Source organism: Stegastes partitus, unplaced genomic scaffold (assembly GCF_000690725.1).
Source record: "Stegastes partitus isolate 25-593 unplaced genomic scaffold, Stegastes_partitus-1.0.2 Scaffold25, whole genome shotgun sequence".
NCBI classification, from domain to species: domain Eukaryota; kingdom Metazoa; phylum Chordata; class Actinopteri; family Pomacentridae; genus Stegastes; species Stegastes partitus.
In genome coordinates this window covers 609,726-620,462 of record NW_007577756.1, presented here as the reverse complement: position 1 = coordinate 620,462, position 10,737 = coordinate 609,726, and the positions used below count along the sequence as shown (strand labels likewise).

Sequence of the window (10,737 nt, the reverse complement as noted above, 5' to 3'; positions counted from 1 at the left end):
AACCAACCCTGGCAGACGCTAAAGAGACGACTGCTCTATGCCAAATGCAAAGAGTTAAAATAGTCTGAGTGGTTATAAAGGCTCAAAAACGTTTTCAAAGTCTTCAGGAGACAGATCGGCCTTCACCTCGCCTAGATTAGCAATGCTATATGCAACAAGTGAATCCCCATTGGCAAAAATGTAAGCTACATCTACAACGAGAAATAAACCTCAACTAGTTGCATCATTGTTTATGATAAAATATCTGTGCACTCGCATTTAGATATACCAAAAATCACTTTAGACATAATACATGTTAATAAACACTGTGGTCCTTGAGCCTCAGAGAAGTCACCTTAAGTCTTCCAAGCTGAGTTAGGCTACTAAATTATCTCACAGTGGGGGCAGTGCTTGATTATTTTTACCATCTGTAAAGTGCAGCAGTTGTAGTTTTAATTATACTTGAGACATGTACAGAAAAATAATCCAGGCATAATGTGTTCTCGTGTTGTCAGGCTGCCAAGATTGATGATACCACATGGTGGGAGAGGGAGGGCCACTGGGAAAGACCTCCGCTAGCACCCCCCTCCCTCAAGCCTGCTGTTTATGTGCTGATGAGTTTTGCAGCGCCTTTATCTGAGAGCGGGTTTTATAACTACCACCAGTATGTAGAAGTTTGACTGGCCACGAGGCTCTTTAAAAATGTATATAAAGACATAGTAATATATACTGTGGCGATTAACTTTGGAACCTCCTTTTATTACTGTCACCTTGTAAACATATTTGGATGTAAATGAGATGTTTTCGCTTCACTCACATGACTTTGTACTTGGAGGAGGTCAGTGCTGGTGGGTTCATTACCACTTCATCAGTGCGTTTTTGACTCTTGAGTAAAGCTTTGTAAATGGTTAAACTCTGCATCCGTGCTCTTTATGCGGCTGTTTAATTATTGCATGTGCGACGATCATCCAGGATTAATAGTCACATATTGAAACGTACGTCCAGCCAAGACATTGCCGCGATTCCAAGCAGGGCCTCTCACTTAATGTGGCGCAAGCGACAACACGGCAGGTGCCATCTCCTTTTACGATTAGTCTGCAGTTGCCAAGTGTGAGTGGGACGCACTGGCAAGGAATTCAGCACACACACTCACACACACACACACAGAGCGACAACCACTGTGTGAGTCACCACCAACGGTCTGCCAGTAATGTGTCATAGTACGAACACATTGAGAATTTATAGATTTATGAAAGTCCGTCCCTAATGACATCCACACAGTCACTCAAAGCAAATTCATTTCTGACACTTTGTCAAGTGTATCTCCTAAATGTTTGACATTTTGTACTTTCGTGAATTTGATGTTTCCTGTTTGTTTCTAATGACTCTTTAGTGGGCGTCTAATGAAACACTTTCAGTAAAATGGTCACACTACAAGTTTACTTTTATTTACTCTGTGCAATATAGTTTACAATTTTTTTAGCAAAAGCATAGCATGCAAAGAAATCTTAGAATGATTTCAGACATATTTATTTGACCTACAGTACATCCGTCTGCTTCTGGTGTCCCTAGAATATTAAAACAGTCCCTTTATTTTGACATAGAGACTCAGATATACACTTTATATCAGTGCAAACTGCTTTATTCTCATTATTTTTATTATGTGTAAGATACAAATTAAATTACAACATCCAGCATGATAACAATTGTACTGTCAAACACAATAATGAATAAAAAGCACATGTATATAAAATAATGGCATACTAAACGGTAAAAAAGAAAGAAAAAGCATTGACTGATGAGCTAGCTTCCCTGAACCATTAAACACTGGGCTGGTCTATTATTACAGTATGCACGCAGTCTCCAGAGCTGTGGTGGAAAGTACATCTACTCAAGAACTGTACTGAGGTACAGTCTTGATGATGTACTTTCTGTTTTCTGCTGCTTTATACTTCCACTTAACTACATATCAGACAGAAATTCCACTACATTTATCTGACAGCTTTAGTTACTTACTTACTTGGCAGATTCAGAATAACGATACAAAACGTAATTAGCGACGTATTCTTTTTTTGTCTCCACCCTCGCCAGGTGCAACATCAAAAAGATGAAGTCATTATGGCAACTAGAATCATGAGGCAGTAATAGTATTTACATTGTTCTAAAAAGGACCCTTTTTGTAGTTTACTTGCTACTGAACTTTTACTTTTGGTATATTTTAATTTGAATACTTTTCTCTACTTCCTTTGTCACTGCTCAGGAGCTGCCTCCCAAGTTGTGAGTCTGACTCACCGAACGTAGACTTCAGGTATAAGCCTGCCATCTCCACATTTCATGCAGCATTTTCCTCCTCCTGTTCTTCATAATCCTCTCTGCTGCCAGCAGAACAACAGCTTCCAAACTGCAACTCACACTTTAAAAATGCAGAGTTTTGCTCAAGATTTGAATCACGCAGTTGTGTTTTTTTCTTGTGGATTAGCCATTTTGATGACAGTGTTCACCTCCCCCATCACTGGTTTGCACGAAGACCATCCTGGACTTAACACCGTGCAGTTGAGATTGATTTTTAAAAAACCAGAGGACTGTTTTTTTTTTTTTTTTTACAGAGGTGCAGTCAGACCATTCTCCACATTGCTACCACAGCACTGTGAGGAATCGTCTGGCTATGTGAGACTGTGACTTGCTTCTTACCACTTTTATTTGCAGCTATTGTCATTTGTGTGTCAAAAAAATTGTCCAAGAAGATGCCTGAGATTAAAGAACTATTGTTGCTGCTTGACAACAACAAGCTAAAATCTCTCATCTTATATGCGTTTGACTTTTGCTGCTAATGCTACAGTGGGGTTCTTAAATCTCTGTGCATCCATAAATTCAGGATCATACGAATACTAAAGTGGGGTATTTACATCTTTATGTATCTATAAATTCAGTTTGAGGAGGTGATGGGATTTTTGTGTTAAGTGCCACACTTAAGAAGGGATGCTGTATTTTTAATGGGTGTCCTACCGTTGCCCCCCGGTTTCAAAACCACCGGCCATGTTATGCATATTATAAGCTGCATCCATTTTCTCACTTTTAAAAGGGTATCCTACTCTTGTAACCAGTTTCATATCACATCATTAAACTGTCAGCTCCAGTGTCGATGCTGTGCTGGTGGCAATTTTTATCCCACAACATTCCCATGGAAACCCAGCACCGTTTGGAAAGAGAATGCACATTTTACAACTCATGACGCGCAATTCATATAAATACATACATTAATATATTAATATCAACTGGTGCCCTGTGACGTTGAATGGGTCCTACATGTCTGGAAGTGAATATCCATAATAATTAAAATATTCCAGCATTTAGATTGTAAATAAACAGTGTTAACAAAGGGGTTCATGTGTACAGTACCTGCGTTTAAACAGGCTCAGACACTCTTGTCCCATGTTTCAGCACATGCTGTGAAAGCTTTGTGGCACACTGGAAAGATTTGTCGCACTCCACACAGACAAAGATCCTCCCGGCGCATGTTTGCTCCTGGTGCAGCTGCAGTTTTGTCAGGTGGCTGAAGTTCTTGCTGCAGCCCGTGCAGCTGTGTGGTTTCTCTTTATTGTGAATGAACTGGTGACGAACGAGGCGAGAGGCCATGGCAAAGGCCACGCCGCACTCTTCACATTTGTGGGGCCGCACTCCGCTGTGAATGGCCTCGTGCTCGGTCAGGTTGGAGGACTTTGTGAAACACTTGGCGCACACGGAGCACACATACGGACGCACTCCCGAGTGGATTTTCTGGTGCTCTGCCATGCGACTGGCCAGGGCAAATGCCTTCCCACAGTCGGGGCAGGAGAAGGGTCTTTCTCCCAGGTGCTTACGCTCATGGCGCTTTAGCGAGAGGGGTTTGTTGAAGGTCTTGCCACAGTGGGTGCATGGGAAGGGCTTGTCATTTGTGTGCATGTTCCGTTCATGCTTCCGCAGGTCGGACGAGCGAATGAAGTCCTTGCCGCAAGTGTCACATATGTAGGGCTTTTCACCGGTGTGTGTGCGGATATGCTTTCGGTAATCTGAGGACCAGATATAGGTTTTGACACAGAAGGGGCAGTGATATGGTCTTTCGCCTGTGTGCAGACGCTTGTGCTGCTGCAGTGTGCCCTGATGAGAGTAAGCCTTGCCACATATATCGCACACGTGGGGCTTGAGGCCAGAGTGCGTCTGTAAGTGACTCTGCAGGTTGCAAAGCTTCTTAAAAGCCCAGTGGCAGTGCGAGCATTTGAAGGGGCGGTGCTCTGTGTCCACTTCACTGCGTTTTTTCATTGCGACGAGAAGTCGAGGGATCTTGTCATCTTCACACTTTTTAAGTAACTTCTTCACAGAACCCGTCTTCTTTTTGGTCCTATTCCCACCTCTGCTTGGAGAATAGTCCTCAACATTTAGCTCTTTGAGTTTTGATGTCCTCTGTTTGGCTGAGACATCACTTTGGTGCAAGAGACTGTATTTTCCCTTCTTTTTCACAGCATTCAAGAGCACTTCATTAGGTTCACGCATTGTGTTGGTCTCAGTATATTTAGTGCATTGTAACAATTGTCTATTGTGGTCTTGGTCATTGTTTATCTGTGCTTCTTCTCCTGGTGAAAGCTCAGCAAACTTCTCCACGAGAGACCAGTTGGGTGTTTGAGGGTTCAGATAAAGGATTCCAGTGTCATTGCTTTCTGCAAGTGTGTCCATACTTAGACAAATACTGCCAAATGAAGAGTCGGGCTTCATATTGTGAGTGAGATGTCCATCTGGAGGAGAATGAGTGATATTGTTTCTTCCTTGACGTTTCCTTTTACTTCTTTTTTCAGCAGTCGTCATGTTGCACGTCTGCAGGGACATTTCTTCAGCCATCGTCACTTTGGCATGGAATCATCTGCAGGCAACTCCGAACACAACCTTCTTTAAAACAACCTAAAAAACAAAATAGACAAAACATCTTACTCTCAAAGACTTCCTCTGTTTGAATCTAACTTGACAGACCTTCTGGCAGCTTCTCTGCTGCTGCTGCATGCACCAGTTATCTGGGGAATCTCCTATACATGACTTCGCACCTCGCGGACATTTGACACCTGAATTCCAAAACTTCAACATATGTTCCTCCAGAGTTATTGCTCAACTTTCCATTAAAATACAACATGGTTTTGTAACTTCGCAAACATTTTTAAGAGCGACTTACCCTGCGGTCTCCCTCTGAGCAGGTCAGGTCCAGCAGATGCCGCAGAGATCCTGTAGCTCCGGGTATAGTTTAACTCTACGAGATGTCCAGTGGTGTTACCGGGCGGAGTTTGGCAGCAGCCGTCTCTGGGTCAGCATCTATCCTGCATGTCAGCAGTGGTAATGATATCTTCACAGCCAGGCTCAGCTTTCTTCCCTCTGACTTGGCTTACCACCCATTTGCCTATAGCCAGTTGAGTAACATTCAGCACCGCCAGAGAAACAAGACCTTCAGACTCCCGTTAAGTTAGACACCGTTACAAACATTTCTATGAAGTTTTAGGTGACCTGCGGGAGCTTTAAAGTGACTTTGTTGACAGCTATTCAATCAATTGAGCTGGCTAATAAAATCAACGTGAAGAAGTACAGATTGCCTTAGTGTTAGTACATTACATGATATCTGATTCTAAGTGTTTTTAAGTGTTACCTGGTACCTAAATTATCCTTTCCTTTAAATTCTTCTCTTTTAACCATTAACTGATACAGAAAAAGCACAAATTAGTGTATTAAAATCATCAAGTCCCCTGCTTAATGTGTGCTGGAAGAAGTATTCAGATCCTTTAGTGAAGTATTCATACACATTGTTAACATCCAAGCTGCCTAGCCCTCTAAGGTCCACATTTACAGAATTACATGCATCACACACTTTAAGCTGTAGCTGTGTTTACACGTCCAACTATTGGTTATGAACTCACAAAACTGGCAAACTTTGCTTAAAGCTCTTCTCTGTTGTTTTGTTTGATTTATTGGATATGTGCAGATATTCAGATAAGTAAAGTGCCCTAAATATGTTAATGTGGTTAATAAAATGTGTGTAACATGCTGATATTTATTGACTGAGGAATTCATTCATGACATTAGGTTTGGAGCTCGTTTTGTCCGTGTTGCAGTTCTGCATGTCCAAGAGTGGTGATCGAATTGCAAAACGACATTTCCGTAGTATTTGGTAGCATTGCCTTTAAACTGTATGACTTGGGTCAAATGTTTTGGGTTTCATTCCACAAGCTTCTCACAATAGTTTGATGAATTTTGCCAAATCCTCCTGACAGAACTGGTGGAACTGAGTCAGATTTGTTGGTCGCATTGCTCCACACACCTTCTCAGCTCTTCCCACAAGTTTTCTTCAGGATTGAGAGGAGGGCTTTGTGATGGCCACTCCAAAACATTGACTTTGTTGTCCTGAAGCCTCTTTGTAACTAATCTGACAGTATGCTTAGGGTCATTGTCCATTTGAAGACCCATTTTTCTGGGGGGTGGACCATGTAGTGTATGGAGGGTGGGGCCGTTTGAGTGGGTGGGACTGTTTGCCCCACTCCCACCACGGCATGGTTACTGCCCCTCAATTTTAATTGCAAAAAACCCCCCACACAATTCACTTACATTTATGAGAGGGGGAAGTGAGGGAAATGGGGTCCTCACACCCCTGTATCCAGGCTGGTGCCTGGCGGGGTCAGCGGCTGCTGGTCTTGGCCCACTGGGGCCTCTGCTCCACGGCCGTGCCGGGCTCTGGCTGGGGTCTTTCTCTGCCGCCATCTGAGGGGATGCGTGTTCACCTCAGTGGTGTGGTGGCTGAGATTCGTACTCCGGGATTGCTGCTGATGGCTCGGGTCTTGGGCCTCTCCTGGTCTGCATCTGTCCTTCGCAGGGGCTCGGTTGCACTTGCATGGCTGCACTCATGTCTGAACACTCCTCACCCCACACATTCTGTAAAATGACACTGCATTGTCTGCACTAATACCTACCTTTGTTTGCTTTGCTTATTTTATTTATTTATTTCTTCTGACATATGTAGTTTGTTTGTGTTTTTTCGTTTGTGTTTCTTTTCCCTCTCTCATCAATCTGTGCATATATAAACCTTATGCTCTGGTAATCGTTGAGATTCAGGTTTTCTCAGCTTCCTTTTTGAATTTCTTTATTTTTTCTTTATTTCTTTGTTTGCAGCTTGTGGTTCATTTGTTGTCATTTTTAGACTTATGAGCTGAGAAGCAATGAGTGATCTTACATACTGTATTTAAATCCAGGGACATTGTGCTGTAACTAGCAATACTGGAAGGCACAAAACGGTAACCTCTGTAATGTCAAACTAATGTGAAAAAAGAGACACTTTATCTCAAGTATGCACGGGACTATTTGATGGATCTGTTAACAACTCATAGACATCTGAAATGTGAACGTGACAACGCGCTGCTTTTTGTAAGAAGCCGAAAAGGTTAGAAACTTCTTTTTTAATCTTTACCCTTTGTGTTGTATTTTACATTTTTCTTAGAAATATATTATCCAGGCTCATGGCTCATTCTGTGTAGGCTGCAAGGTGGCGCAGTTGGTAGCACTGTTGACTTGCAGAAGGTTGCTGGTTCGCGTCCCGGTAGGGGCACCGGAATCTTTTTGCGTGGAGTTTGCATGTTCTCCCCGTGCAGTGTGGGTTCTCTCCGGGTTCTCTGGCTTCCTCCCACACAGTCCAAAAACATGTTGAGGTTATTTGGTGATTCTAAATTGTCCGTAGGTGTGAATGTGAGTGTGCTTGGTTGTCTGTCTCTAAGTGTAGCCCTGTGATAAACTGGTGACCTGTCCAGGGTGTCCCCTGCCTTCACCCTGAGTCGGCTGGGATAGACTCCAGCCCCCCCGCGACCCTAGTGAGGATTAAGTGGTGTATAGATAATGGATGGATGGATGTATTATCTACTGTGTAAGTTGTCAGATAAATGCGGTTGAGTAGAAACCCCCACATTTCCTTTTTGAAATATAGATTGGAAGAATAAAGTAGCCTAAATAAATACTCTAGTGAAGTAGAAGTACCTCAGAATTGTACTTGAGTAAATGTACTTCGTTACCTTTCAACACTGGTTTACACATAAGGAATGATGAAATTCAGCATCACTCTAATGATATGTTACCAATCACAGCAGAGCTCTAGGACTTTTCCTTTCTATTTTAAGTTCACAAGCATTATCAGATCTTGGCCTCAAGATGTCGCTGTTTACCTGATATATTTATGAGCACGAGCTGTGGAAAATCACCGGCTCCACTACACACAAAAAACAAGGAAATCCTATCTTAGAATGCATCTCATTGAGGACCGGAACAAAATGTTCTCAGTTTAATCTTTGAAAAAGAAAGTTGAAAAGAGGGAGAGAAAAGAGTTTAGTGTGAATTAGAAACATTTCAAGCAATAGTTTTCCAAAAAAGAGAGGAGGGAAACGGATTTGATTTAGTGTGACTCATTTCAAGAACATTGTGTGCAGCTTTTAAATGATGAACAAGATTTCATTCAGATTGTTATCAGTACATGATTATGTATCCGTATCATATAATTAGCAATTTGGGAAGCATTCAAAGTGGTGTTGGAAGAAATCCGTGAGGACGATGGAGTCGATCTGTAGGAGCAATACTTTAATAAACAATAGCAGGCCATGTGTTTGTCAGCTTTTGAAACTCAGAGTTTAGCAATAATGTTTCTGCTCTGGAAATGAGGTTCACTAATTGGACAAAAATCCATCAGTCTGTGCAGCAGGGAGGGAGCTGGTTCTCTTCTCGTAATAGAACAGAAACTCTCTTTTACACTGTGAGACAGACAGGTTTCCAGCAGTCAGCCTGCATGCATTAAGTAACTGAAAGGTTAATTAAATGGACAGTGCTGGTGTGCACTCAGAACGCTTTCCCTGGAGAGTGGACTGAAATTGGAGCCTCGACAAATCACCTTTACAAGGCTGTGTTTTAAACCCACTTGTACCTTGTTCGTCCACACATATCAAGTTTTTGTCTCTGTGGAGTTTCTGCTCTTTGCAGTTTCCCACACAGCAAGAACACTGGTGCATTTCCTTATTCAAGCTTTTAAGAATGTTAAACAACGGCCTGTTAGTTGCTCAATGAAAGATGTGAATCTCTAATTTAGGAATCTGTCACGCAAAGACAAAAAGAGGCACAGCTGTGGATTGGTACATGTGGAAATGCCCTCTGCAATTTATGCAGCATTCATTTTAATCAAAACATCAAGTTCTCTTTCATACACAAATCATTTGCAGCGACCAAAAATAATTTTAAAAATCCATCAAAGTGAAACCTGGACAGCGGGAGTTGAACTGTCCGTGTCTCAGAGTCTTTGTGTTTGTCAACTGGAAGCTGTCACAACAAAGCTGTGGTTGCGTAAGCGCCTGGTAGTGACGTCACACATGAACCCGGATGGCGAAGCTGTACTAACAAGCAGCTTCATCAGAGCATCACCCAGGAAGTCCCTGTTGGGATTAAAGCCGCTGTGGTTTGTTACTTTACTTTGTGTTTGTGTTTCTTCCAGACCCCCAGTCAGGAAAGTGTTTTTCTCTCGTCTTCAGAAAAATAAAGAGAAAAGACATGTGCATGCTTCCTCACGCTGAAATCAAGTGTGAACTTTGCTCAAATGCAGAATATTATTTAATGTGATTTAACAGGATCTATTTGGCCCCTAAATAGATTTAAAGAAAACAACCTAAACATGCTCTGATGAACCTTTCATTGAATTGTGTTGGAACTGTGCTCAGAAAAGGTGCCGAGTCATTCTGGGGGGAGGTTCTTTAAACCTCTTGGTGGAGTAGATGGCCTTAATTGAGAACATACCCAAGCTGGGAATTTTCCACAGACCTCCACTCTCCGGCTGTGGAAATTGCTTGATTCGCTTTGCTTTTCATCCAGTTACATAAGTGGTGCCCGACAGGACGTCGACCCACATTGTACCGCTTACTGCAGACCTGATGCAGCTGTACCTCTCAGTGTAATTTTTTTTTTTTATATATGTTTTTGCGCTATTTCCTTGTCTCATATCAGAAACAAAAGCATTGCACAGATTAAACTCTCAGGATTTTATTTTTAGATCTTAAATTTAAAATTGTTCAAAAGCACAGAAAGTGGACAAATTAACATAATAGATTGCAAACCGATGCTGCACCACTCCAGGGGTGAATTTGCATCTTTACGGCGACAATGAAGAGACTGTATTCAAATGTAAAAACTGTTTTAATGATGAGGTTTAATCACTGGTTATCTGCTCACATAAGCCCCCTGTAGCTGTCTCTCACCTTACTGCTCATGTCCACAGTGAGCTGCTCAGCATGTTCACGTCTCGGAGAGAACCAACAAACTGTCATGGCATGCAGAACTGACAACTCTTATGTGGTGTCTAAATATGGGAACAGTTGTACCGAAGCACGGTCTAAGAACATGCTGGCAAAGAGAAGTATGAGTTTAGTGGTGTTTGCTGGTGAGTTTCCCTCCTCACAGTGCCAATTTACTTATTGCCTGTGGACATAAAATCGATGATGATGGGACTCTTGAGCTTGTACAGTTCTTAAAATTAAACATCAGAGTACAAATCCCCTTTTTGGTCTATTATGAGGCTAAAAACTGCCCTCTTTGTTCTCGGTCTTGTGAGAGCAGCTGTTAGACCGGTTGTCACACCTGTGGATTCCCAGAACCTTTCATTGTTTGATGCTGTCGTGACTACTAAATTTAAGCCTTAATAAGAGTTTAATAAGAGCAAGACTGAACTTGCTG

The 10,737-nt window shown here is 42.1% G+C and overlaps 1 protein-coding gene across 1 annotated transcript; it reads right to left on the bottom strand.

Moving 5' to 3' along the window:
- Positions 1-1,603: 1,603 nt before the first annotated feature.
- Positions 1,604-5,230, bottom strand: znf648 (zinc finger protein 648). Its single transcript, XM_008296993.1, has 2 exons — positions 5,177-5,230; positions 1,604-4,911 (listed from the first exon to the last, which is right to left on the bottom strand). The coding sequence occupies exon 2, from the start codon at positions 4,849-4,851 to the stop codon at positions 3,385-3,387; it is 1,467 nt and encodes a 488-aa protein (XP_008295215.1). The 5' UTR covers positions 4,852-4,911; positions 5,177-5,230; the 3' UTR covers positions 1,604-3,384.
- Positions 5,231-10,737: the final 5,507 nt, after the last annotated feature.